The following is a 26,926-nucleotide window of genomic DNA, read 5'->3' as shown; positions in this document are numbered from 1 at the left end:
TATTATAAATGATGACTCCATCATGATTATTTGAGATAAGTTTAAAAAGTTTTATCTACTAAAAGCTTAATTAACAAGTTATATCTAAAGTAAAAATTATATAGATCGAAGATAGAGGAATGCTGAGACTTAGTTATATATCTTAATATATTCAAAAAATATATTAGATCAACCGAAGAAAATTGATGCAAAAAGGTAAGTCATTGTTGCTTTTTTCACATCACAACTTTGTAGATATGATATTGTGTAAAAATGACAAAGCAAATTTAGAATAAATTGAAGAAACCTTAGTATCTCATGCTATTAGAAAAAGGATAAATATGATAATATTGATCGTGGGGCATTAGCTACTTAGGATGAGGTTCAATAATGAGAAATTTCTAATAGGGGTGGATATCATAGGTCTAGATCAAGAATCTAGTCTTTAAATGATGTTCAGTAATATAAATGTGAAGAGTATAAATATATTAAACAAAATTATTTAAAAAGAAATAGAAAGAAGAGGCAGGTGAGTACTCGCTTGTGATGCATGGTGATACAGATATATTTAAAATCCTCAAAGGTAACGATAAATCTTTCCAAAAGTATTGGTTTTTAGATTCTCCTTATATTACTCATGCTTGCTTTCAAAAAAATTATTTTGATTCACAAAATGACAAGATGACTCGTAAATTAAATTTTGATGATGACTATGGTATTGGTAAAATAAAGGTCAAAATGATTAATAGAGTGATGCATACTTCGAAATATATAACTTATATTACAAAGACGTGAAAGAGTCTAATTTTTTTGAGACTTTTATATATTTAGGGCTATGCCTATAAGCCCAGAGGTGGAGTCTTAAAAGTTACTCAAGATTGTCTCAAGAATTATATCATCTGAAAGGCAATACAATATAGACTTCAAAGGAAAGAAAATAAGTTGTATGTGATATCTACAACTTGAGTTTTGTTCATAATACAAAAACCAAAGGTGATATTCATGATATAGAAAATTATAAGAAAAAAATCCTATTGGTAGTGAGACGGTAATATAGATATTTCTCTCCAAAATTAAATAGTGATGTTAATTCAATTTCAACTATATATGATGCATTATCATATTTACTGGAATCAAATATTGGACCATTTAGCTATAGGGAATTCTTTAAGTCAATAGTTTAATTTTTTAGAAGGCACGAAGTGAACGAATATTCACCATGGAGATTATTAGAGTTGGTAAAAATTTTTAGAAATTATAATCATGTTCAAATTAGTTGATAGAGTTCATTAAATTGAAATTCATCAGTGAATTAGAATTTGTTCCTACAATAAATTTATCTTTTTGGTAAGAGAAAGAATGTATAAGAGTTATGTTTAAGATTTTTTTTAATTAAGAGAAAAAATATTAAATCATAAGATAACTTGAAGTGAGAGAGTGTAAAGGGTTCGTCCTTTAGAAAGGATAACCTAAGGTCTTGTAATTAATCTTATATATTAAAATTTTATTTTTTTTATAAATATAAATAAATTTTATTATATTATATTAAATATTATATTAATTTTTAATATACTTTTGATTAGTAATCTGATGAATATTTCTTTTTTATCGATTTCTTCTCTCCCTGGCTACAATTTAATAAATTTATCAAGTCATGTCTAAATCTATCAAGTTTTTCTTTTAGTTTTCTTGTATGGAGTAAAATCTGCAGCAGCAGAAGTCAAAATGTGGTGGTCTGTACTTTGTGTGGCTGTCACTTCAGTTTTCTTGTCCTGTAATGTAGCTATACTTGTCTATGCTTAATTGGACACTGAAGTCATCCAAAACCTTGCAGAGGAAGACAAATCTCCTCCTAAATATTTATAAAAGCTGGAGAGAGAAACAGTATGACAGCATTATTATTTCCATGTGACTCATTCTTCCAAGCTACTCTTCACAGTGCATTCTGTCAGGCTTCCTCAGGTTGCAGCTCCTACAAGATAGCCAGCCTCTTCCTCCACCAAATCCCACATTGCAGCTCTTCCTTTCAGAGTCTCCATCTCATTCAATATTACTAAATCCTTCTTCTCTTCCTTCGGACAGACATCAGATGATTAGTCGACCCTACCAACAACAAGCAGCTTCTTCATCCTGTGGTTCTTCCTGTAATGCTTTGAACAGAGTGTCAGGTCCTAAAACCCCTCCTCCTTTTAACCCTCTCAATTATACATGGATTGAAAGAAACTCATCAGTCCGGCAATATCTTGCACTTCTTACCACAACACCATTAATCCAACATTTTCTTGTATGCTTCATGCTCTGTCCTCCATGTGTGGGGTGTGGGTTTGGCCAATTCAATGCTGAGTCCAGGCTGCCTGTGGACTGTCGGCCGGAAGGTAATCTTAAGAAACCTGTGGCTTGTGATTCTTGCAATGTGAGGTGTTGTTCCAGCGTTTCCAATATTAGGTGAGATTGTGTACCAAACACCAAGTGTTTCCCATCTTAAACCAATTATAATTTGCATATTAACATATTAAAGAGCTCACATTATACTTAATAGCACTCAAAGTAACTCATCACTCCTCATAATTATTCCACAACATATAACCAAAGCGTTCATTTCATCTTTGAACCCTTCAATTGTCGGGCAGCGTGACACTGACCACCACTTTTGGATCACCCTCCACATCAGGCGGTATCATCACCACCACAAGTCGCCCGTCTCCAGACGACGCGATCCGGCACGACACGTGTACTGGTTTATTCCCCTGCACGAGAGTCCATTCCTCGACGCCGAGTTGGTCCCACCAAACCACATCCAAGGCCTCGGCCGACGAACCCTCGCTCGGGTTCGCACATGGCTCGACCGTCAACTCGCCCCCGTGATCGCTGATCAGGAGGCAGAACTCCGGCGCCGCCTCCACGTTGAGCCTCCTCGTCGCCTCCCGGAGGCAAGCCACCGCGAGTTGGCCGTAGGGTCGGGTGATGGCTTCCCGATCGGCCTCGAATAGCATGGTGGTGGTGGAGGAGGGAGAGTGGACCGGACTCGACTCCAGTTCGGCCGATTTCAGATGGCGCGAGCGATCCGGTCTTTGGAAGTAGCTGAGGTGGAACATGGGCGACTTGCTGAGCCGCATCTGCGCGTGGGTTTGGGCCCATGAGTTCAGGAAGCGCGTCAAGAACAAGGGGTCGGCCAGCAGCAGACTGCAGCTTATCCCAATGGCGTATCCATCTCCCTGGAACTGAGTCACCTGCAAGCACCAGCCACGGTTAGTGTGCCATCATCTCTTCTTTCTCTTTTGGGGATGCCGGAAAGGGAGACCTGGATGTAGAACAGTGCAGAGAAGTTGGGAGACTGCACGTCCACGTCGTCCCAGTACGCCAAGTGCGCCTCCATGCCATTCCTGTCCTTGGAGGCCAAGAACTCGGACATGGTCGTCTCGGCGGTGGCCTGCACCAGCCTGACTCCGGAGTCGTTGAACTTCACCTCCCAGCCGTCGTCCCGGCGGAGCCGGCCGGAGAGCACCGGGTGGCCGGGCAGCGCCGCGCAGAGCGACTCCTTGATCCACGCCGCGATCGCCAGCGGCGACTCCTCCCCGGCCTTGGTGTAGTACCACACCGCCTGGAACCGGCTCTGCAGCACCTCCGGGCCCAGCGGCGCCGCCGTGGAGATCCGCCGGGCCTGCCCCGGTGCCGTCACCTTCCCCGGCGGTGCCGTCTGGATGGCGTCGACGTGGAGCATCCTCGGCGTAGAAGGATCGGTGGCCATCTTGGCTTCTCGGCGCACAAGGCAAACCAAGACGAAGGATGGTGATGAGGTCGGATGGATGGAGCTTCACACCAGCGTTTGCCTTTAAAGGCCATGAAGTAATTGGAATCACGTAGTTGGTTGAAACTGTGGCGGCTAATAATTGCAACAGTGATGATCATATGACATGCTCGATGTGATGTTGGGTCGCACTCGGACGTGAAGTGCATTGATTACATTCGCGAGTCAAGCAATCGAGCATCGATTAGTTGGGCTAACCCAACTAATGAGAGTGGCAATTGGGTTGCCAGATTGCAGCTAATAATATCTACCAATTTGATAGATGCATTTATGGGGTGTATTTTATGCAGTTGATGTAGTCGTACCATGCAAGACAATCTCCTATTCTAATATGACTGCCGTCTTTACACCCCCAATTTGGGCCCAAACAGGTATACAAATCATGGCATTTGGTATTCCGTCCAACAACCATATACCAAATGGATTCTCCAATTAATAATCTTACCTTCTCAGGCCACAATTCATGAACTAAAACGTTGACTTAAAAGGAGTTCTCTGCCTCTGTCTTCCTAACTCTAATTTCTCGAGGTAACAAAATGGTGGGTAAGGAAGGCTATTTGTTTCCTTCCTGATAGCATCACACATTGGAGTTGTTTGCCCAAATGATCCAAGTGGGAAACGAGACTGACCTCATGTTGCCCAAAGGCTCAGGCATTTCATCAAACAAGAAGCGAGACGATAACGATATGTTCGCGAGGGACACGAAGCTCGCCAAGACGACAGGTGAACGAGCAACACCCAAGAGCTATCACCATTACTCGCACACCGACAGCAGCTCAACAGAATCGTGATCCGGCCTCTTCAGGCTATCCTACGATACCTGCGAATCCATTGGCCGCACAAATGGCTCTTCCTCGACAATGGTGGCTTAAATAATGAGTATCAGTATTTTAAGTACGTGTCACGGAGCAAATGAGATATGCTTCAACCACACTCGGGATGTAGACGCGTGCGTGCGTGCTTCGTCCCGGCCGATCTCTGCCAATCTTCATGCGCCGGCAGGTAGTCGGACATCCGCCGCCTGTTCGACGAATGGCATAACGGAACGTGGTCGCGTCGAACGCCATTTGCTGGCGGAAGGAACTCGTAACGGAGCAGTAATGAATGCTTCGAGTGTGGTGATATGGCGATGACCAGAGGAGCGTTCGAGAGATGAACGACGCCCTCCACCAGAATACAGGTGAGAACGCAATAGAGCAGTAATGCGGCGGCGGAGGACTACTGGATCAGGTTGGAACTTTGACATGTTCTGTAACATCTTTGATTGGACTTCCACAAACATCCGCTGGTGGTCTGAGTCCGGCTCGAGGTAGGCAAAAATCTATCTTTTCTCGGTCGCCCGCAAACTTTGTTCATCATCAACAAAGTTTCAAGGTCGCAGAATAAAAGCTTTTGATCGAGCTCGCTATCGTGGGGAGGTCCGATGCCGCGGTCGACGGAAGGAGCCGATCATCGCGGTCACTCCCTTGTTCGGTCAACGCAAACACGGGTGTGGATTGGCAGTAGATGACGTGGCTGCTTTTCATACGATTGTCGTGGCGAATACGGAATTCCTCGCGTCGTTTTTCATACGTTGACCGACTCGGTCATATTTGATCGCCTCCTCGTGCCAATTAACTTCCATGGTGAACTAACCATGTCTCCCAACGACGATACGAGTACAGATCCTGGGGGGCACAAACACTACGCCTGAATCCAAGCCGTCCATGTAGAGAGCTAATGACCAGTGACTTGAATCGTTCGTACATGTTTCAGTAATACAATGAAGAAAACGGTAGTTGAACGTAACACCGGCCGCAATCCGAACCCAAATCAATCAACTTACACAACATAGGTTTGAATCGAAACAACCGTCCGTGTGGATTCGTCGGTTGAGTTGGAGTCGGTAGATTTTTTCTTCGGCGTGCAAGATTGATACAAAGATAACCGTCGCTTTAACTCGTTCCACGCACGTACACGAGGCAAAATGTTGACTTCCTATTTATTTTGATCAACGCGGTGCCATGACTGTTGACATTTATCACGAACTCTCTGTATATATATATATATATATGCCGCCCCACGTTTAGGTGTCCTTGCATTGCACCATCGACCAAGTGGCTGCGCATTGTTCCGACATCAACTACGACGCACAGGCAACTCAAATCCTGCTTTCGTTCTTCTGATACATATGACCGTAGGAACTGCGGCCGCCGGGGCACCACCCCGCCACGTCTCTCCCTCCCGCGCCTCCTTGCCTTCTCGCCATGGCTCCCGCCTCAACCCACAGTCCTCCCGCCCTGCGTCCGTCAAAAGCAGCGGCGCCACCACCGCGGTCACCACCTCTGCTTCCAAGATCCATCTCGCCAACCTCGATCGCGTCCTCCTCAAACCCTCGCCGCCGCAACCTACTTTTCAACCCGAGATTGACCTCAAGCAGCATTCCAACAACCAGCGCAGCGGTGCCGGCGAAAGAGGAGGGATGATGATGAACCCGTTCAACCTGGCTTCTCTATTTCCTGATTTGTTCAGGAAGCAGGCGGCCGACGAGATAATGTCCCCTCCGAGCTTGACCCGCCTCCAGCGCCTCCTCTCCGATAGCTCGCGATCCTCCCCTAAGAACTTCATCGCCGCCAATTGGCGCCAGATTCACGGCGAAACGGGTTGGTCGGGCCTCCTCGATCCCCTCGATGAGAACCTCCGCCGTGAGCTCATCCGGTATGGCGACTTCGTCCAGGTCGCCTACCACGCCTTCCACTCCCTTCCCTCGCCCGTCTTCCCCGCTGCATCGCCTTCCTCTCGTCACAGCCACCTCCTACTCCCTGACCGTTTCTACCGCTCCACCAAGTCCCTCTTCGCCACTTCCTCTCTCGACCTCCCGGACTGGGCGCAACCCGCCGCTCCGCAGTGGCTCACCCAGCGCTCCAGCTGGATCGGCTACGTCGCCGTCTGCGACAACGATCGCGAGGTCCGTCGCATGGGTCGGCGCGACGTCACAATCGTCCTCCGCGGCACCGCCACCTGCCTCGAGTGGGCCGAGAATCTACGCACGGCCCTCGTCCCCGTGGATTTCGAAGCTGAAGCCGCTGTCGAAGTTGGTCAACGAGGCGTGCCGAAGGTGGCTTGCGGGTTCCGCAGCCTACACAAAACGGCCGGGGAGCACGTGCCGAGCCTCGCGACGGCGGTGGTGGAGGAAGTGCGCCGCCTCATGGAGGTCTACGAGGGGGAGGAGCTCAGCATCACGGTGACCGGCCACAGCCTGGGGGCGGCCCTGGCACTGTTAGTGGCGGACGAGCTGAGCACGTGCGCCCCGCGGGTGCCGCCCATCTCAGTGGTCTCCTTCGGCGGGCCGCGCGTGGGGAACCGCGCGTTCGCCGAAAGGCTGAAGCGGAGGGGTGTCAACGTGCTGCGGGTGGTCAACGACAAGGACGTCGTCACGATGGTACCGTCGGCGGCGGGGCTGCCGCACCTCAGTGAGGAGTACGAGCACGTGGGTTCGGAGCTGAGGGTGGACAACCGGGACTCGCCCTACCTCAGGCCGGACGCCGGACCCGCTTGCTGCCACGACCTGGAGGCCTACCTCCACCTGGTGGACGGGTTCATGGGAACCGGGTTCGGGTTCCGGTCCGACGCCAAGAGGAGTCTGGTCCGACTTCTGGAGCTGCAACGGCCCAACATCAAGAAGGTCTATCTGAGCGGGGCGCAAGCTTTAAGGCTCAACCCGGTCGACGTCCGTCGCCCGGTCCAGTCCAAGGATCCGGCTTGCCTCGTGAGTCCGTCCGTCTGAGCCGGACGGTCGCACCAAATTTGATTCATTGATTTCTCCTCTTCCTTATGTACATGAAGATTGAGAATTGTATACGATTTGGCCTAAGTTTGATTTGTCGAATCAAGTGCATTCCTCTTTAATCGAAGATATTAAAATTAGGAAGGGTTAATTGGATGAGTATTATATGATTAACACGGCGTTTATGACTATTATATTACGAATTAGTTCGGTTTAACGCGTGGGCCGTTCCAAGTCTCGGCCCATTTTACGAACCGGAAAAGGCGCAATCAAAATCTCCCGCGAAACTCCTCGCGGGAAATTTTGAAGAGAGGTAGAAAACCCACTAAACCGCGGGGGAGAAGGCTTCCATTCCCGCCGCCATGGCGCAATCACCAGAAGGCGCAGCAGAGGCCGCCGCCCTCTCTCCCCACGATCCCCGCCAATCGCAGGTACAGTACATCGCGCCTCTCTCCGGCCGAATCTGAGCTCAAAGCTTTTCCTTCCATGTCCTCATCTGCTGAATCCTTGTGTAGGATTGGGAAGGTTGTTCGCTTCCGCACTCATTCCTCTCCCGTGAGTCCTCTCTGTCTTCTTTCACCTCCCCTGCTCTTCTCCGTTTTGCATCCGTGTGCTCGTCTACTGAGATCCTTTTCCCGTCTCTCAGAGCCCCCCGACATCAGCAACTGGTTCTCTAGCTATGTTTACGAGTCGCCGGATTCTTTGGGTCTTCCCGATAGTCTCGGTAGTCCTCTACTACTTGAGGAAGACGAAAGCCAAACCCAAGAACCGGTGGACGGTTCCTCTACATCTAAGGTATTACTTCTCCATCACATCATTTTGTCGGGGTCAGTTGGATTGCTAATTTCTCACTCCACCTCCATCAATCCGACTTCTGTTGTTGCTGTTCCATCTTTTTTGATCTATAGGATTGCAATTTGGTTGATTTCCCAAAACACGGGAAGAACTCGTATCACAACGTAGGCTTATCTTTTGGGTCCTGCAAACAAGCTGGTTCTTTTATGCTGAAAGAGAACAACCAGGATTCGTTGCTGGGAGATGAAGGGAAATCTTGTCGACGAAATGATGATGTTTGCAGTGACTACGGCAATCGTAGCCTCGATAAGAGCTCCGCTTCATCTGATAAGAGAATACTCGAGAGGACAAATTGCCATGGGCAAATCTCGCATCAAGAAAGCGATACCAATGGGCTGTCACCAAAGCAGTGGGTTGAAGATGATGGCTTTGTTTCTGTGAAGAGTAAGGATCGTTCGAGAGCCAGTGACATCCTAAAGATGCTGCCAAATCAATGGAATGATTGCTCGAATAGGAACAAGAACACGGGAAGGAATAAAAAAGAATGGATTGGAGAAACTGATCACGTACAGCCAAAGAGAAAGCTGAATCTGAAGAAGCTGCTCGGTGAGGAACTTCTCGCAACGCTTTCTGAAGAAAAGGGAGGCTGTTTGCCTTCATCTGCTTCGGGTTCAGAGTGTGCTTCAGCAGCAGCAGCAGCAAGTCTTGTGCAGAACAAGAGCTGCGACCGGACTGATGGGAGAAATTGGTTCGAAGATAGCGATATAATGCACGTTGACAACACTAAAAAGAAGCAGGAAAAAGATGGGAGACGATCTAAAGAAGAAGGTGGAGTCATCAGACCAACATCAATGTCATCAATGGAACAGCCAGAGGACAAGAATGGAGCTCCGAGAAGTCCTCTGGGGGACAAATCCAATCACCAAGCCATGGTCGCAGCAGCATCAGAGATCCCTGGGAAATGGCGATGTCCTCGCAAGGCCAAAGTGGACATGGGCCCTCCGAAGAAGCAACTGAGGCTGGATCGCTGGTTCCATCTCTCTCATGGCCGCCCTACCATCACATGAACTCCCAGTGCACGCAGCAGAGGCATGCTACTTCAGGATCTGCTGCAAGTGCTGGTCGAAAAGAGGAAGAAGACATGATTGTTGCAGTCAAACAGTACCACCATTGCAATGGCCAACAAGATTCACATGTTTGCTTGCTTCACCTTTGTTGCAGATGATCAATAGATGTGAGGTCCACACTCCAGTCTCTCTCTTTTCTTGGGTCTACAGTAGCAAGGAATTAGGTTGTGCAAAGAAAGGAATTAGGTTGAATGGGAGGATCCCCATGCATTACTTGTTAGAAAAAGAAGATGAAATAATGACCATCAAGATCCAAACCTAATCATTTAATCACAAGCAGAAGCTTAGATCCAACCTAGGACTTGCAACCTTGTTCTTCTTCTCCTAGAATTGATAGTGTCAACAACATCAGCATGCACCTCACAGGAGCAGAGGGTGCCATGAGTGGATCATATTGGAGAGGAAGAGGCAAAATTATACCAGCAACAAAGAAAAAGAATGGGTCAAACATGTCACAATGTGGCTTTCATGGTCAACTTGACCATCAATTATTGCTGGGAGACTGGTAACATCTGGTGGACAAAAAAGTTGGCCTCACTGCCTAAATTTGGGTGACCACTAAGTAATGACTTGGCTTGTTATATTTTTAATTTGGTATTACATATAATTATGTGTCCTTAATTTTCTCTAATTAAACATGCTTTTGATGTGAATAATATCCATATATTGTTTGACACCTTCTTATTTCTAAGCCTCTCTAATTAAACGTCACATCCCCTTTTATCACTGTTACAATGAATGTAATGTTCTTATTGTGTTACGTTCTCCGATTCGGGTCGGATCGGATCAAGATTGACCCATTGGGTTACGCGAATCATTCTATACGTCCATCTAAAAACAAATGCAATTATCGTTGTAATGTTTTTATTTCAATTGATAATTACTTTTTGCGATCGCTGCGGACAATTATATGACTGCTATAACGTCGCATCATTAGCCGACACGATGGTCCCACCACGAAAGATGGGCGGTCGAGATCTCACCAAGAACCGACGCGGTCAAGGACGTCGGACGGTGATCGCGCGCGTGGGTTGGTGTCCGCGTTGGTGCGGGTGGCGACGCGGCAGGTGGGTTGGTGTCGCCGGACGAGGGAGCAAGTCGGGTCCCACCCGTCGGCCAGGTTATCGTTGGCCGTCGGATCGACCCACCGTGTAATGTAAGTCGTCGATTGGTTGACGCAAGCCACCCTGATTGCCCGCTCTCCCACCCGGTGCCTCGTACCGGGTAACGCACGCGATTGGGCAATCTCGGTGGGACCCACTGCCGGGACGCTAAAGTTAAAGCGGGACGGGGAAACAGAGAAATCCGTTGCTGCTCTTTTCAGTTCTTCCCACTGCTGCCTCTGCCACTGTTTCTCTCTCTCGCTTTCCTCGGAGAAGAGGGTAAGGAAACCCTAACATCGAGCTCAAGAAACCCTTTTCTGAATCCTTCACTGGACTAGATCCGCCTTCTCTTGATGGTGCGCGATCGCCTGATTCTGTTCCGGTCTGTGACGTAGATCGCTTCTCGTTTTTCTTTTCGGGGTTACGATTTCTACTCCTCGAAGCGTTTATGTAAAGATCGAATGTGCGGGTTAAGGCCTTTTTATTTTTCTTGCAATCGTCATGATTTTTTCATTTGGGACTTTCTCTCTCTATTTTGACTTGAAAAGAGAAGGTGCACTGAGATTTGAAAGGTTTGGTTAGGTTGTGGTTCGCCACTGTAGTGGTTGGAACGAACGATTTCGTACGCTTTGTTTATTTGGTTTCATTGTTTTTTTGGCCAGTGATGGTATTCAGTACCAAGTAGAATCGTGATCTGCAGGAATAGCTCCTTCTGCAAGATCTTGTCTGTACTGCTTTGATTTGGGGATGCAGATCAACAGCTCCGGTTTGTTCTAATCAGTGCTCTTTTTGGGGGATGTTAGGTTCCTGGAAAGAAGAGAAAGGGGAGTCCTCAGTTCAGCTTCAAGTCTTGAATCGCCTGCTCTAGCAATTGTAGCATAAAAAAGACGGGTATTCTTGATTCATAGTTTGGGAGGGAGAAGACGGGACATGCCATCTCGCAGCGAAGTCTTTTTCATTTGGATCGCTCTATAGAAGTAAAAGTTCCCAACTTGTGGTATTGAAGGGATCATATAATTGTTTGGAACAGAGGCGACGATAAGGTCCGCTTATGATGGATAAGATTCCTGAGTTGAAGATGTTGTCCCCGCAGCTTCCTCCATTTGATAAGGGACCGGGTGTGCACACAAGCAGCTTGAGAAGTGAACGAGGTCCACCCACTTCTTTCAAATCTCAAATTTTGGATGCCCCTGTACTTATAAGTTCATTGAAAGGGAAAGACATGTTGGGAGAGCATAATGAATTAGCCCCTGAGGTTGATAGCTTCAGGAGCATGGATTCCTTTGAAGAAGGCAGAAGTTCTTTCAATGGGGCAAGTCATCCTCCAGAGCCCGTAGATAGTGATCTCGTGACGACGGTATATGTGGCGATAGAGCAAGACAAGTCTGATACGCGTTGCTTAATGAGAGGCCTCTCAGTAAAAGGTCCTTTCACTGAAGATCTCTCTGTACAGCTTCCTGCACCAAAGCCAAATACAGCCCTTGCATCAAGAGGTGAGAGTGTCGAGCCAAACGAGCCAGGTGCTGTATCTTCTCCGTTTTCTATTCCGCGTGCATCACACACAATGGAGGCAACATATTTAGCACCAGATTCTGAAGAAAAGGAGTGTGTTTGGGATGCTTCCCTTCCCCCGAGCGGAAATGTCAGTCCTCACAGTAGCATTGACAGCACTGGTGTGGTAACTGCCATGAGCATTGTAAACAGTTGCACGAGCACATATAGAAGTGAAGGAGTCACTAGTGATGGTACCATGGGAGGGGCCTGCGGAAGTGCTAAGGGAAGTATGATACTCGACTCGCTTGAAAGCACTAAAACCAGCAACAGTAGAGCTAGTGATAGCAGCGGTCTTAGTGATGATAGCAGCTGGAGTAATCTTAGTGGAAGTGCTAACAAGCCTCACAAGGGAAATGACCCTAGATGGAAGGCTATTCTTGCGGTTCGGGCTCGGGATGGTATACTGGGTATGAGTCACTTTCGACTGCTCAAACGGCTTGGATGTGGTGATATTGGTAGTGTTTATCTTTCAGAATTGAGTGGCACAAGGTGCTACTTTGCTATGAAGGTGATGGACAAGGCTTCTCTTGCAAGCAGGAAGAAGCTGACCAGGGCCCAAACGGAAAGGGAGATTCTTCAACTTCTGGATCACCCATTCTTACCAACTCTGTATACACATTTTGAGACTGATAGATTTTCATGCTTGGTCATGGAATTTTGCCCTGGTGGTGATTTGCATACATTGAGGCAACGCCAGCAAGGGAAGCACTTTTCTGAGTATGCAGCAAGGTAAAAATTACAAAACAGAGATCTTTTCTTTTGTTGCTTTAAGTGTTCTATTGTTTAATTACTAGTTTTTCTGGTAAGTTGAATATAACTCGCATATGCCCTTTCTATATACATGACTCGATCCTCAGTTTTCTTCATATGACACAAAAACAACAGTGCTAAGCTACAATAGTTTTAAGTATTTTTCTTTTGTTTAAATGACATGACATCCTTTATGTAAAGTTGTCATTTTACACATGTTCCTGCACCCTGGCATTCTTATTTAACTTTGATGCTATTTGATTTATACAAATTTTTGATGTGAGATTACCTTATTTCTTGCCTCTGTAATGATTGAAAAACTAATTTTGCCTATGACCTGTTCTAGAAATTACAAACTAATGCTTTTTTAGACATGATTTTCCTCGAAGGCTTTATCATGATAGAAGTAATTTCAGAGGTTGCCATGTTTGTGCAATTTTTTTCAGAAGCGCTCTATACAAGTTAGGAAGTATTGTCATTGTCAAACTGATAAGTTCGACAAAAAATAAAAAAAAGCAGATTCTATTGTGTAATTCTAAGTTTTTTACTAAAACATCTTAACATAATGAATCAGTTCTTATGAGGTAGTTGCTTCACAATATTTTGATCTGCATAAGGGCATCTAATAATGGAGATCATTCAAATTATACATTCTTTTGCTGAAAAATGACAGTTTCTGATAGAACCTATAACAATAGGATAGTGACTGAACAGTATCAACTCTCCCATGCTCAACAAAGTTGAACACTTGAACAACCTGGCTTATTAGAATCTGAACTCAAGTGGCACCAAGTATTCATATTTAATATGATCAAATTAGGGTTATTATACATGACACTTGTCCAAGGTAATAAGGCTTCTTCTAATCCGCCTTGATATTGCCTCATTTTAAAACGTCACTATGAATTTGAGGTGAAAATTAAGAAATATGACAATGTTCATTGTTTCTTTATGTTGTAATACATGAAATTGAAGATATCCTTTTAAGATTATAGTAGTTCTGATGGTAGATATATCTCTTCTGAACTTAACTGATACAACTTGGATCAACAAGAAAGTGATCTTCATTCTCTTACAAGCCTGATGCTAATGGCTCGCTACTTGCTTTCTGGTTCCCCACTATGTACATGCTTTTGCAGTAAAAAAAAATGAAACCTAATAGAAAGTCTTAAGACAATCTTACATGGGCTTTCTACTTTTCAGTTGAAAAGTGCCGTGTATTTTAGGCTACACTGTCATCTATGTTTGATTGTGCATACGCTTGTGCTAGACTTCTTTCCACTATTGTTTCCATTGTCAGTTAGTATTGCATTTGAAGATTATACTTGGAATCCTCACACGAGATTTGTAGGAGAGCTACATAGGAAAAGAAAGCTTTTGAAAAGGATCCTTGATATATGTTGAGCAATATCATTGCATATGATACTGTTATAATTTTTTCTGGTCAATATATATATATAAGCCATGTTGAGTTCTTTCTGAAGCTTTGTCAACATATTTCATGTTCAACAAAACGGTATTACTAAACAAAAAATAAACTTCAGATCCTCTTGAGTTTTATTTTAAGCCCTATCGTTGTGCTTTAGCATTTCTGAGAATAGAAGTCTTACTGAAAGGGGTGATGCTGTAATCATACTAACACATTTGTTTGGACTCATGTATCATATTATTGACATTTTGGATATGTTTTCTTTCATCAATGGACAGATTTTATGCTGCGGAAGTACTACTTGCTCTCGAGTATTTACACATGTTGGGTGTGGTATACAGAGATCTGAAACCAGAAAACGTACTTGTTCGTGACGACGGGCACATAATGCTTTCCGACTTTGATCTTTCTTTGAGGTGTGCCGTCTCCCCAACTCTCATCAAGACCTCATCGCTCGATTCCGATCCTTCCAAACGGGCAGCCGGTGCATTTTGCGTTCAACCAGCCTGCATCGAGCCTTCCTCCGTCTGCATCCAGCCCGCGTGCTTCATGCCAAGACTCTTCCCTCAGAGAAGCAAGAAGAAGACGAGGAAACCATGGTCTGAGGTGCCGAGGCAGCAGGCCGCCGCCCTGCCCGAGCTCGTCGTCGAGCCAACAACTGCTCGATCGATGTCCTTCGTCGGGACGCACGAGTACTTAGCCCCTGAAATCATCAAAGGCGAGGGCCACGGAAGTGCTGTGGACTGGTGGACCTTCGGTATATTCCTGCACGAGCTCCTTTATGGCCGGACGCCGTTCAAGGGCTCAGGCAACCGCGCGACGCTGTTCAACGTGGTCGGCCAGCAGCTCAGCTTCTCGGAGGCCCCATCGACCAGCTACGCTAGCAGAGATCTGATAAGAGGGCTTCTGGTGAAAGAGCCGCAGCAAAGGCTGGGCGTCAAGAGGGGAGCCACGGAGATAAAGCAGCATCCCTTCTTCGAGGGCGTGAACTGGGCGCTGATTCGATGCAGTACCCCGCCGGAGGTACCGCGGCCGGTCGAGGCTGAGCTGCCGCTAAAGTTCGGCGCGGCCGATGGATTCGGCGGTACTGCCACCAGCAGCAAAAGGGTTGTGGGTGCGGACGTGAAGTCCGGAGGGAAGTATCTCGATTTCGAGTTTTTCTAGGACGATGATGTGGCACTTCATTCTTTTGGTGTTAGCATATCGTTTAAATGCATCAGAGGTGCCGAGGAGTGTATGCAAGGGATTGAACGGTGCAGGATCATCGTAACTGTGCGTTTGATGGGATTGACGGCTACGACCAGCCAGAAAACTCGATTATCGCAAATTATTACATTTGGCTTGCATACTCCAACCCGTTCGCCCAACTTATCACGTGGGATCGTTGAGGCTGACGAGCGGATAACTGAACCGAACCGCAATCATGAGATGGAGACGAACGGTTTAACTCTGTGCAGGAGAAACCACACCTATTACCATCAAAAATAGAACCCTCGGGGTCTATGCGACGCCGCGTCGTAGGGGACGGATGGCGTCTGCAGTCGTCGTGGGCTGGAAGGCAGGGTGTGGGGAGGGTCAGTCGACGCCTTCCCCTGCTTCGGCCGGTCATGAGGGATCAGCCGATGAGATCGTTTGGGTACGGTGGGTTCGGGTGCGCGTTACGTCGGTGTTAATGCTCGCTCGCTCCCTGGGGCAGTGTGCCGCACATGACGTGAGGGATGTATTACGTCAAATCTGGTGTGTTATATCAAATCCGTTTTTACCCCTATCAGGGTTACTTAAAATTGTATGAATCCTAATTATATACTAAATTTATAACATGAAGAAAATATGCTGCATGCATATACATCGAATTAAGTATATGGTGATGTGTGAGTTTATGGTCTAAATATTATTTACATAGGCTTCAAGCTGAAACAAAATGCACCACCAAAACCTTGCTTTCTTGATCTGTTCTTACAGAGTTTTATCCCCAGGAGTGGGCACAAGCGGTGTGGGGAGGCCATCTGATGCTTGTGCCGGTATGCGTCTTCCACACTTGAAGCGCTCTCTTCAGGTCAGTAAGCTTCGCTTTGATGCTTCGGCAGCAGTTTGCGTGCACTGTCGTCACCCTACGTGAATCCCTGCTGTCTTGACAGAATCCACTGAAGTATGCAGTGTCCAAGAACCTAACCTTCATGCCCAGCCGTCGAAATGCTCCCTGAGATTTCATGCTGTAGAGCACATCCTGTTCCTTCATGCCTTTCGATGTGTGACTTGCCGCGTACCACTCGTCGAACAATGCGATGGTCTTGTTGTTCGAGGCCACGAAGTAGAAGCCTGTGTTGATGGAGTTGGATTGGTCGAAAGGTTGGCCATTGTATCTGTCGCAGCTAATCTCCAGGTCTTCTCCTTGATGATGCAGCTGGGTGAATGGGTTTCTTAGCCACATCACATCCATGTCCTGACAGCAACGACGACGACAGGTGAGTAAGTAAATGGGGTGTGAGACTCGACGAAGATGAAGTAACTCACTGTGAAGATGAAGTTGTATCCTCGCCTGAGGACATTTCCGAGGAAGAGAGTCCTGCTCCACATCATCTTGATGAAGTCGTCGGACATGTAAAGTTCCTCCTTGGAGAAGTCGACGCCATCGGTGACGAGCTGGAAGCAGTGGAGTCCCAGGGCACGGCATCGGTCGAAGGCCGTCTTGTCGACTGCCACGAGGACAAGGTGTTTGATCAAAAGCCCTGTGTCCTCGCCTTCCCGCAAGCTCCGAAGGAAGAGGTCCAACATGCCGTTCTCCTCGACGTAAGCCTTGTTTAGAACACTTATTATCACAGTCTTGTTCGCCATGGAAGCTCCCTGCAACGCTCTTCCAAGCTCATCTTCGTCTTTGGATGCAACTGATGTCTGACCAAATCCAAAACGAGATGCAGCCTTCGATAAGAACCAGACATTGAATCGCTTATTAGTTGCATCTAAAACTTACATTCATTGACTGTGTGCAGGCATTGCGCACTAGCAATGTGACATTCGATTTCCTGTGATATGTCTTCCAAGCATCGACGAGCGCAGTCAGATCGGCAAGCTTGGCCTCCTCGCTGGGGCAACAGTCCGCATGCACTGTTGTCACTTTCGCGATGTCAATGGCTTCCTGAGAGAGACCACTGAAGTATGCTGCGTCCAAGAAATGCACTTTCAACCCCAGCCGCTGAAAGGCGTCCCGAGATATAGATCTTAAAAGAAACGTCAACATGTCCTTTCCATTCATGATCTTGGAGTCGATCCTTGCAGCATACAGCTGATCGAATAATGCGATGGTTCTGTCGTTTGCAGCTACGGAATAGAAACCAGAGCCGAAGAAGAAGTGGGAAGAATTATTAGGTTCTCCATTGTATATTTGCATGTCTTCTCCGGCATAGCTTAGCATCGGGAATGGATTTCTCAGCCACATTACATCCAGATCCTGAGAGTAGTAGTAAGAAGAAGAGATCATGGCATTAGTTTTGGTGAGTGCTACTTAAGCTTCCATCGCTTCAGTGTCGTCATTTACTTACTGTGAATATAAAGCTATAACCATGCCTCAGGACTTCTCCAAGGAGGAGACCTGTTCCCCACATCATGTCGAGACCACCAGATAAAACCAGCTCTTCCGAAGGATTCAGAGGCTCCATGGATGGCAACCGGTAGCAATTAAGCTTCAGGATGGTGCACCGGTCGAAAGCGATCTCATCAACGGCCACGAAGAGGACGTGTTTGATCAAGAACTCCGTCCCCTCCCCTTCTTGCAAGCTTCGGAGAAAGAGGCGTAGCATGCCATTCTCCTCGGCTTGCTCCTTGTTTACTCGGCTGATGACCAGCGTCCTGTTCATCATGGACGCGCCCTGTAGAGCTCTCTCTAGTTCTTCCTGGGCAACAATTTCACAAGTAACTTTACTGCTTTCTCCATGATTGGAATCATCATATCGAATCTCGATGAAGCGTGCAACTTACTGCGTCGAGCGAACGTTCAGAGCGGAAGAAGCTCATCGACATCTCCGTCGGCCACAAGCAGGCGTAGGTGAAGACCAGAATCAAGAGGGAGCCGAGGACGAGGCCGACGGCCCGCGCCGAGACTTGGTCGGGTGGAAGCATCATGGTTTCAAAGATCACTGGCGTTGCACCAACAATATCAGATGAGATGCATACAGCCTACGCAAGAGAAACAGATCAAAAGATTCAGCATTTGTTTAAGGTAGATGGAAAAACAAACCATGTAAAGATCTTCGTCTTCTTCTTCTCTATCTCAGGAACGAGATTGGTCATGAAGGATACGATAGGAGCTGGAGTCGGGTGTGGGAGGTTACGATGCGATCTTTAAAAGATCTGCTCGATCTTTTCATCCATTCATTTAAGAATCTTTATAAAAGATGTTGTGTGATATAACAACAAACGCACATCTAAATAATAAATAGGAGAAGTGTCAACGCTTCCTCCGCTCCGTAGGAAAGACAAGTGTGTTTTCGTGAACTCAAACTCAACAAACAACAACGGCTGACTCCCTTTTGCTTCCAAAACTCTTCATTCTCACCAATGCAACTAAGTGATAGCGCTCTCCCTACATAGAAATCCTTAGAAAGGCACAACATTGCTTCACATAAAATACCTCACAGCGGAATCCTTACTTGCTGCTCTGAAACACACAAAACTGCTTTCGTTAGCACTTGGGCTTTGACCGTATGCATTAGTACTTTTACTTCTTGTCGCGTTACTGCTTTCTTTTCAATTCATTTGACTTGACTTGACCTTAGTTATTAATTTTTTCCTATTCCTTTGACTTGGGTTGACCTTTGTGGAGTAGTAGAACTTATTAATCATTCTAAACTGCTTGACTGTGCTTAACTGAGTTGTGGTCCAAGTCCTCGACGTGCCGCTTATGCTCGCTATCGAGGAAATTTATGAATAGTTGAGGAAAATTCTCTGAATGTGTATAAATAGCTATCAAGAGCTCATTATCTAAATGAACTATGCAATTACATTTCATAGTTTCTTCTATAATTTCTATCTTCTTCATTTAATTCTTTATAGGAGTGTGCTATTGCCGCCCGCAGGAGCTTAGTGTCTAGGAGAAAGGTAAATAGTTGAACAGAGGGGTTAAAGGACTCCAACTCTCCTAACGTCATGAACACTCCACTAACGTCAACGAAGAAAGAACTCAGTACATAACTCCTACTAACGCTAAAAATAGGACTCGTTAATAACTCATACTAATTATTAGGTCAACGAACAACGTTAATAGTTGCTTGTTGCATAACATCTTTTGGCGTTACTTGTTGACTTGCCCACGCTGCATCATTGTTTATTGGAACTCTAATAACTCCTAATACATAAGAAAATGAGTTTATCTTTTTCTTTGCTTATTGAAATTAGTTTCATGTTTCGTTACTTGTTTAGTAATTGCTTGTTAGTTCTTCGGTGCTAAATATTATGCATATGCTTTGGGGGCTTTCCTTGTAGCTTCGTCCCGATCTAGTCTTATCTTATCATAATAAGAATCGAAGGTTAATTAGACATTCTCCATAAGTAAAGAGTTGTGTGTGTGAAGTAAAGATCTTCAAACAAACAAGATATAATGACATTATGAATCTTGATGGATAACAGCGGCCAATAATTATCTTCGTAGCCCACAACTCTTTCAAGAAATAGAGAATAAGAGGCTTCTACATGTAAAATTGTTTATTATCTATCAATCCTAAAATTAAGAGCTCATCGGCACAAGAATGTAAAGATTTCTCTATATTTAAGAGTTTTTGTTTGATTTCTCTACGAGGGATGATGTTTTGAGATGGGGGATTGAAGGTGGAGATTAGAGATATGGATCCGAAGCGGTTCAATGATGCCCTCAACGAACAAGGAGAAGGACAAGATGTCAACATCATCCACATCCTCTACGAAGCTGTATGGTCACCAACATATGTTCAAGAACAAGTGCTCATATGATTAAGTTTCTTCTTTCCCTCTATTTTTTTATTATTTTTATTTTGTAATTAATTTTGTAGATATTGATGACAAAATATTAATATAAAATATATCCCTTTTGTATAGATTTCTCCTCTAGATTGTTTTTAATTTCTCTTTTTTTTATGTTGTCAATATACTAATTTGTGGAATAAAGTTGAGATTTAGTGAACATATTTGAGCCTTGAAAATTAGTAAATATTCTTCCTTAAATGTAGCGATAATTATAGTTTCTTGGGCATCTCTCACCCGTTTGGGCTCTTCTAGGAGACACTTGTTTCGGCTCTTCTAGAAGACTTGGTTGGATTGAAGTATTTTAATCGTGTAACTGTATTGGAATAGGTTGATTCTTCCATTAAAGTAGTCACTATTATTTTTTTTTTCTCCTTACATATATTGCTTTTTCTTTATCATTATTATCGAAGATGCATGTCTTAGATTATGGTTTTCATTTATCATTGTTGTCGAAAACACACATTTTAATACAAATATTGGAAGAATTGATTATACTAAAAAATCCTTGTTACGTGTATCGATTACTATTCTTTTATCATGATCGCTCAACATCCTCGTCATATACTAAATTATAGTTTTAATTTAAGTCGATTGTGTGCTTTCAAACAATATATACTTGTGTGTTTTCAAACAAGCTTCCGAGAACTTCCTTGTGTTTTTCAAACAGTATATAAGAATTAGGTTTTACTTGTCTCTTGTAGTTTGGACATCTTGTTATGTTTAGTATATCTATATGTAAATCAAGTAAAGGCCTTGAAACAGAACCAAGAGTTTATCATATGATAAGAACGATCGAGATGTAATGACATCATGAATCTTGATAGATGATGTCTCCTCGTAATTATCTTAGTAATTCCTATCCTCAAAATCCCTCTCTTTCTTTTGTTCTTCTAAGTAATCAAGAATAGAGGGCTTCTATGTATAAATCTGATTTGTTAGTCATAAATTTGAGAGAATTCTTTAACTTTATAAGTTTTTATGAATGATGTCTCTTCATAATTATCTTAGTAACCTAATCACCTCTTTCTAGCTTTTGCTTGTATGAGTAACGGAGAATAATAAATTCATTTCTTGTTGGGCTTCTTGGCATGAGAGTGTAGAGATTTCTCCAACATTAATGGTTTTTATTTAGTTTCTCAGTTGACATTTTGACGTGAGATTAAAGTTGGAAATTAGAACCATATGGGAAGTGGATCAACTATGCCCTCGACAAGGCATATTGAGAAGTCATCATAATCAACATTGAGGTAGGTGATTAAAGGGCTAGAAAAAGGACAAATGTAGCTTAGATGGTTAGGTTTCTCTTTCTCTCTCCATTTTTTTCTATTCCTTTTATTTCTTAATTAGTTTTGTAGATGTTGATGATAAAATAATAACCTAAAAGATCTTTTTTTTATAGATTTGTCCTCTCGATTTTGTTTAATTTTTTCCGTTATACCTATTTAGATTGTCGATATGCTTATAAAATAAAGTTGAGATTTGGTGAATATATTTAGCTTTAAAATTTAGTGATATTGATACAATGATAATTATAGTTTGTTGGACATCTCTCACTTTTTTTGGTTCTTCTAAGAGAAGTATTTTAATTATCTAACCATATTAGAATATGTTGATTCTTTCATAAAAGTTATTATTATTATTTTTTATCATTATTATTGAAGACACACATTTTTAGATTATATATGTTGGTTTTCATTTATCCTTGTTGTTAAAGACATGTCTTAATTAATAAAAGCATTGAAAGATTTAATCATACTAAAAAACCCTCATTATATCTATATAGTACTAATCTCAATATCCTTGTCATAGTAAATTATGGATTTAATTTGAGCCCATTAAAGTAATTAAGAGAACTTTATCAAAAGGGCACATTATGTGTCTCCAGACATAATAATTAAGTTTTACTTGTCTTTTATAGTTTGGATATTTTGTTATGTTTAGTATATTTATATATAAATGAAACAAAAATATTGAAACAAATCTTAAATGAGAAGTGTCTATCATTTGATAAGAATGAACGAGATCCAGGCGGATGATGTTTCCCCATAATTATCTTAGTAATCCCTACCCTTATTATCTCTCTTTCTCTTTCGTTCTTCTTAGTAACGGAGAACAAGGGGCTTCTGTGTGTAAATCCCTTTCTTATTTTTTTTAATCACGAATTTGAGAGCACCTTGGCATGAGATTATAGAGATTTCTTCCAATTTTATTGGTTTTTGTTTGATTTCTCGAGGGTTACATTTTGAGATAGGATTGAAGTTAGAAATTGGAGTCATAGATGTGAAGTAGATCAACTATACCCTTATAAGCACAAATCGCTTATCTTGGATTGAAGATGGAACGAATTTTTTCCTGTGAAGTTGATGATAATTATGCTTCACAGCTGCACTTGGATGTTGAATCTTCCCATGGTGAGATTGATTGACTTAATGCTTACAGTGTTGCCTAATCAAATGCAATATGGATGGATGCATTGATGCTAATGTCAAGCTCGCTTGATGTTAGTAGTTTTTCTCTTCGTTGCTTTTAGGGATTTCCTCTCAACACAAGCTCGATACTAAAACCAACCTGGTTATCAGATTCCTCAACACACTGTGCAAGTTTAATGAAAGAATTAGAACATCTGATCATCCTAAAAGAAACCCTCAATAAGTATACAGATATCACTGAATTGTGGACTAATCTGAGCCCACTAAAATATTAATTGAGAGGAGGAAGACAACTTCCTCAAACATTTATATCCGATGGCCCAAAAAAATTAAGCTAAACTTTCGCATGCTATTATTATGTTAAAGTTGTTTTTGCTTAAGTCATTAGATGATATATCATTCGTTTATATCCTTTTAACCATTAATAATCGACAATCATTTAACTATTAAACCGTAAGTTACATTGTTGGCTAAGCATTAAGTTCTAAAATATTAGACAATTTATCAAAAAATAAATCCTCTACTAATTATTATTTTTTGGATGACGCCCTTGAGAATTCACATAGGTATGTATATACAGTCTTTTTGTAAATATATCCTTAATTTTTAAATTTATTACATGATTTTTGTCTAACCAAAAAAGTAAATTCGATCCTCTCTTATTCTTTCTTCTTATCTTATCTATCACCGTTGTCACCTCTCCACGTAAGAGTAGGAAGAAAGAAATGAGAAAAAGAAGCCAAAAATATTGAAGGGAGATGAAAGGAAAAGGAAAAAGATGAGTTAGAAAATCCCGACACTTCTCCTCATCTTTTCTTTTCCTTTTTCTTCTCTCTTTTTCTTTAATGTTTTACGTTTTCTATTTTTTATTTTCTTTTGTTCATGGGGATTTTGGACGGCTGGGATTCGTCGCCTCAACCGAGCAAGACTCGGATTCTCCCAGTTGTGACACAGCCGCAAACCGGGCACGACTCGGCCGGGCTTTCCCCGCCGTCGCAGGCGTCGCAGAGGCAGAGGTGGCGGCAGGGGAGGAGTACCACCGAAGCCAGTCGCCCTCGACACGCGCGGCACGCCCGCTTCATCTCGACTCGGTCCGGGTCCACGTAGACCGACTCCGCGTCCTCGGCCGGTATCGACTCGCCGCACGGGCCACCCTGCGCCCGGGACGCTGCAGCCGCGGCCGCCTGTTGGAGCTGGGCCTCGAGAGAAGCTGCCGTCGCCTGGTCGGCCATGGCCTTGGCTTGCCACGCCATGGACTCGGTTCGGAGGCGGGCAAGGTGGTCCTCGAGCTCGATGATCCGCCGCGTCAACCGCCCCACCGCCGCCGCCTTCTCACGTAGCCTCTGTGCGGCCGACTCCGCCGCCGCACCTATTAAAGAACGGTAGTGCCTTCGCCGCTTCTGCGCCAACGCCCGCCGCAGCTGATCTCGCTGCCATAGAGGAATGAAGATCCAATTTCGGGTATCTTTTCATTTCCAAGACCAAAGGAAACGAAGCGATCGGATATTTGGCGGACGACAGAATGGTACCTGGGCGCAAAGGAACTGCTCGATTTCTCCCTTCTGTTGGTTGAGATGGGCGGCGAGCTCCTCAGAGAAAATGGAAGAGAGAAAAGAGGTAGAAAAAGTGGAAAGGAGTCCTTCCTCGGGGGAGAGGCGAAGGCCCGTGGAGACGACGGCAGGAGGATGGCTTTGAAGCTGGGGGAAGCGGACCAACGCCGGGGGCGGAAGCGGAGGCTGTGGTTGCAACGATAAGAGGTCGATAGATCGGTTCTGCTGCGGTAATGCCATCGCCACCGGGACTCCGATCTCCCTATCTCTCTTCCTGGGATTCGGCGCCGCTGTTCACGATACCCATCTCATCTCAGAGGGAGAAAGAAGAATAAACCGCAACAGACCGTTCGTAAGCACCGAAAGGAGGCAACTTTTGCTCACCTCCATTGGCGGACGGATCGAGGACGGCCTGAGAGAAGTCCATCTCCTTCCGCTCCCGCTCGCTTCTGCGTCAATCCATCTACCAAAAGTCAACCATAACCATCAAAATTCGATCTTCACAACGAAACCAATCGGAGACCACCCGTTTGCCAATCAAGATTGGAACTTGACCGCAAACTTCGAATGAAGAATTACTTACTGATGAGCACAAAGCAATAAGTGGTAACTCTTTTTCCCTGCTCTTCCTCTTCCCTTAACGCAGAAAAAAGCGCAAAGGAACAGTCAAAAGGATGGCTTGCTTCTGCTCTCTCTCAAGCACACAAAGAAGAGGGAGAGGAGGATGGTGAGTTGGAATTCTTCTCAAGGCAGGAGCAGCTGCCGACCATCAATCTCTCTTCTCGAATGGATCGATCCACTTCTCCTCACCTGCAGGGCCGCATCATGTGTTGAGATTTTCCAGGTGAGTTTGCTAATGATGAGCAGCCTGTAGGCATGTGGGGATGATATAAATGGGATGATGTTGCCTGGCAATCGCTTGCTTGTTTGTACATGGGGGGATATAGCAGGGACTCCTGTGTGCTTGTTGCTGCTTGGATTTCCATTTATTGTTCTTGTTTCTTGTGTTGTTCCTTTCTCTTAGCTTTCTCCAATAAACCATCAGCCCATTCTTTTCTCCTTCTTTCCCTGCCTCAGAGAAACAAGAAATGGAAATTAAACACACTCACGCATGCTCTTTCTCAATTAATTCAGGATATAATGATATCAAATTTACTAATACCAACAACATGGTATGTAATAATCTTTTTCTTAGAGTTTGTCATATAAGCAAAACAGAAGCTGCCTTATTTTGACATAAATCAATTGGTGTTACGATAGGTACATCACTGGGAGGAGAAGTGATCTTACTTATTTAGATAATTAATTAAGAAGACACACAACTTGACAAAAGAAATATGATTCTTAATGACATTATAAAAGAACGTGCAACACAGTTATGAAAAATTATAATAATGGGTGGCACCCAAAGATCATTCTTGAATCTATCTTTTGATTCATGACAGGTAGAATAATTTCTATGGTGCATGTTGTTTGATATGGCATTTGCTTTTCATACAAGAAGGAAGAGTAGCAACCAGAATCTAATTACAGCTTTCAAGATTACTTTGAATCTAAGTAAGACTAGACATATAAACTCTGAGTTACTGATATAATAATAAGAGAAGCTTAAATTACTGGCACAAAGAGAAAACACAAATCAAGCTAATGTGTCCACTTTCTTGGATGTATCATATGCATAAGTACGAAAAGAAAACTGTTACTTTTATTAGTTGTGTTTATAGCAGATTAAACTGAGGAAATTGAAGTTGTCGGTGGAACAGATCACCAAAAAATGGAGTAATAAATGATTCAATCTGTGAAAAAAATAGAGACAATATTACTTTTTATTAATAATAAGAAAAAACTGTGGTTTTTCCAAGTAAAAACAAACCAATATTGTATTTGATCAAACATAAGCTTCTTGACTTCCTAAATTGAATTGAGTCCAATAGAATTAAGTCTCACATAAATCTCATTTTATTTTTTCTTCATTACGAATTAGTATAAGCTTAGACAATGACAATAAAAGAAACATGCAACTAAAAGAAATTATCTCCTTCGCATACCTTCAGAGTGACTTCCTCCTGATGTGCAATCAGGATGGTGAAATCGATACTGACGCGAGTCTTCCAAGGAGGTTGTTGTCATGGCTGAGCATCGAATCCATCCATTATGCAGCAGGCCCCCTCTTGGTAGCTGTCGCTGCATCCAAAGAGGATTTGGTAGTCCTGCTGCACTCTGTAGCGCACACATAGCAATGGGAGAGGAGGGACGGCAACATCAAAGATGCGCCCATGGATTTGTTAGGTATTGAAAAGCAGGGGGGAGGCAGAAGCAATACATCGAACACTTCGCGTGCGAGTTCGGACTTTTGCCAGGGCGGCTTCCCGTTGTTCATTCCAATCTTCCTCCCTACTCTATCCAATCGACTTCACGAAACATTTATTTGCACATTCTAATCAGAGGTAGAATCCACAATGGATCGGATAGGAACGTAGACACGCTGAGTCGGAAAGCAAGCAAGTCCACCAAGCCTTTGTCCTCGTTCGGCTCACCAGTCTCTTCCGTCCACTGATTCGTCAAGCAAAGAATGATCTTGCAGGACCATCCAACGTCGCCCCGCCATGGCCGTGACTTGCACAAGGGTAGATATGCGAATG

At 44.1% G+C, this 26,926-nt stretch overlaps 5 protein-coding genes across 13 annotated transcripts; 2 read left to right on the top strand and 3 right to left on the bottom strand.

Annotated features, from left to right (window-relative positions):
* Positions 1-2,451: 2,451 nt before the first annotated feature.
* On the bottom strand, positions 2,452-3,792 carry LOC103976178 (uncharacterized). Its single transcript, XM_009391420.3, has 2 exons — positions 3,281-3,792; positions 2,452-3,209 (listed from the first exon to the last, which is right to left on the bottom strand). The coding sequence occupies exons 1-2, from the start codon at positions 3,725-3,727 to the stop codon at positions 2,595-2,597; spliced, it is 1,062 nt and encodes a 353-aa protein (XP_009389695.2). The 5' UTR covers positions 3,728-3,792; the 3' UTR covers positions 2,452-2,594.
* Positions 3,793-5,875: 2,083 nt separating this feature from the next.
* Positions 5,876-7,686, top strand: LOC103976280 (phospholipase A1-Ibeta2, chloroplastic). The gene has a single exon (XM_009391513.3). The coding sequence runs from the start codon at positions 5,958-5,960 to the stop codon at positions 7,551-7,553; it is 1,596 nt and encodes a 531-aa protein (XP_009389788.2). The 5' UTR covers positions 5,876-5,957; the 3' UTR covers positions 7,554-7,686.
* A 3,108-nt stretch (positions 7,687-10,794) lies between these two features.
* Positions 10,795-15,527, top strand: LOC103976389 (serine/threonine-protein kinase D6PK-like). Of its 4 annotated transcripts, none has more exons than XM_009391759.3 (3): positions 10,795-10,857; positions 11,382-12,861; positions 14,590-15,527. In XM_009391759.3, the coding sequence occupies exons 2-3, from the start codon at positions 11,630-11,632 to the stop codon at positions 15,473-15,475; spliced, it is 2,118 nt and encodes a 705-aa protein (XP_009390034.2). In that variant the 5' UTR covers positions 10,795-10,857; positions 11,382-11,629; the 3' UTR covers positions 15,476-15,527. The 4 variants fall into 4 exon arrangements, with proteins under 4 accessions (XP_009390034.2, XP_009389953.2, XP_018686316.2 ...); XM_009391678.3 differs by having other exon boundaries at positions 10,805-10,960; XM_009391841.3 differs by having other exon boundaries at positions 10,815-10,934.
* A 750-nt stretch (positions 15,528-16,277) lies between these two features.
* On the bottom strand, positions 16,278-18,430 carry LOC103987816 (uncharacterized). The gene is made up of 5 exons (XM_018824666.2): positions 18,283-18,430; positions 17,851-18,224; positions 17,283-17,759; positions 16,826-17,203; positions 16,278-16,754 (listed from the first exon to the last, which is right to left on the bottom strand). The coding sequence occupies exons 1-5, from the start codon at positions 18,428-18,430 to the stop codon at positions 16,278-16,280; spliced, it is 1,854 nt and encodes a 617-aa protein (XP_018680211.2).
* A 4,854-nt stretch (positions 18,431-23,284) lies between these two features.
* Positions 23,285-26,916, bottom strand: LOC135610300 (BOI-related E3 ubiquitin-protein ligase 1-like). Of its 6 annotated transcripts, none has more exons than XM_065104659.1 (6): positions 26,333-26,912; positions 25,193-25,352; positions 24,868-25,094; positions 24,669-24,747; positions 24,264-24,574; positions 23,285-24,164 (listed from the first exon to the last, which is right to left on the bottom strand). In XM_065104659.1, the coding sequence occupies exons 4-6, from the start codon at positions 24,709-24,711 to the stop codon at positions 23,649-23,651; spliced, it is 870 nt and encodes a 289-aa protein (XP_064960731.1). In that variant the 5' UTR covers positions 24,712-24,747; positions 24,868-25,094; positions 25,193-25,352; positions 26,333-26,912; the 3' UTR covers positions 23,285-23,648. The 6 variants fall into 6 exon arrangements, with proteins under 6 accessions (XP_064960731.1, XP_064960732.1, XP_064960729.1 ...); XM_065104660.1 differs by having other exon boundaries at positions 25,218-25,352; XM_065104657.1 differs by having other exon boundaries at positions 24,868-25,352; positions 26,333-26,504; positions 26,608-26,912.
* Between the last annotated feature and the right edge of the window lie 10 nt (positions 26,917-26,926).

This window comes from Musa acuminata, chromosome BXJ2-4 (assembly GCF_036884655.1).
Source record: "Musa acuminata AAA Group cultivar baxijiao chromosome BXJ2-4, Cavendish_Baxijiao_AAA, whole genome shotgun sequence".
NCBI classification, from domain to species: domain Eukaryota; kingdom Viridiplantae; phylum Streptophyta; class Magnoliopsida; order Zingiberales; family Musaceae; genus Musa; species Musa acuminata.
The sequence above is the reverse complement of the archived record's forward strand: the minus strand, read 5'-3'. Positions and strand labels throughout refer to the sequence as shown.

Excerpts from the sequence above, each read along its gene's own strand:
- LOC103987816 (XM_018824666.2), bottom strand. The coding sequence starts at position 18,430 with ATGATGCTTCCACCCGACCAAGTCTCGGCGCGGGCCGTCGGCCTCGTC. Across the intron at positions 17,760-17,850 it reads GTTATAGCTTTATATTCACA|GATCTGGATGTAATGTGGCT; the intron begins GTAAGTAAATGA and ends TACTACTCTCAG. Across the intron at positions 16,755-16,825 it reads GATACAACTTCATCTTCACA|GACATGGATGTGATGTGGCT; the intron begins GTGAGTTACTTC and ends CGTTGCTGTCAG.
- LOC135610300 (XM_065104661.1), bottom strand. The coding sequence starts at position 24,711 with ATGGACTTCTCTCAGGCCGTCCTCGATCCGTCCGCCAATGGAG. Across the intron at positions 24,575-24,668 it reads CGATCCGTCCGCCAATGGAG|CGGCGCCGAATCCCAGGAAG; the intron begins GTGAGCAAAAGT and ends TATCGTGAACAG. Across the intron at positions 24,165-24,263 it reads AGCAGTTCCTTTGCGCCCAG|CGAGATCAGCTGCGGCGGGC; the intron begins GTACCATTCTGT and ends CCTCTATGGCAG.
- LOC103976389 (XM_009391759.3), top strand. The coding sequence starts at position 11,630 with ATGATGGATAAGATTCCTGAGTTGAAGATGTTGTCCCCGCAGCTTCCT. Across the intron at positions 12,862-14,589 it reads TTTTCTGAGTATGCAGCAAG|ATTTTATGCTGCGGAAGTAC; the intron begins GTAAAAATTACA and ends ATCAATGGACAG.
- LOC103976178 (XM_009391420.3), bottom strand. The coding sequence starts at position 3,727 with ATGGCCACCGATCCTTCTACGCCGAGGATGCTCCACGTCGACGCCATC. Across the intron at positions 3,210-3,280 it reads CTGCACTGTTCTACATCCAG|GTGACTCAGTTCCAGGGAGA; the intron begins GTCTCCCTTTCC and ends TGGTGCTTGCAG.
- LOC103976280 (XM_009391513.3), top strand. The coding sequence starts at position 5,958 with ATGACCGTAGGAACTGCGGCCGCCGGGGCACCACCCCGCCACGTCTCT.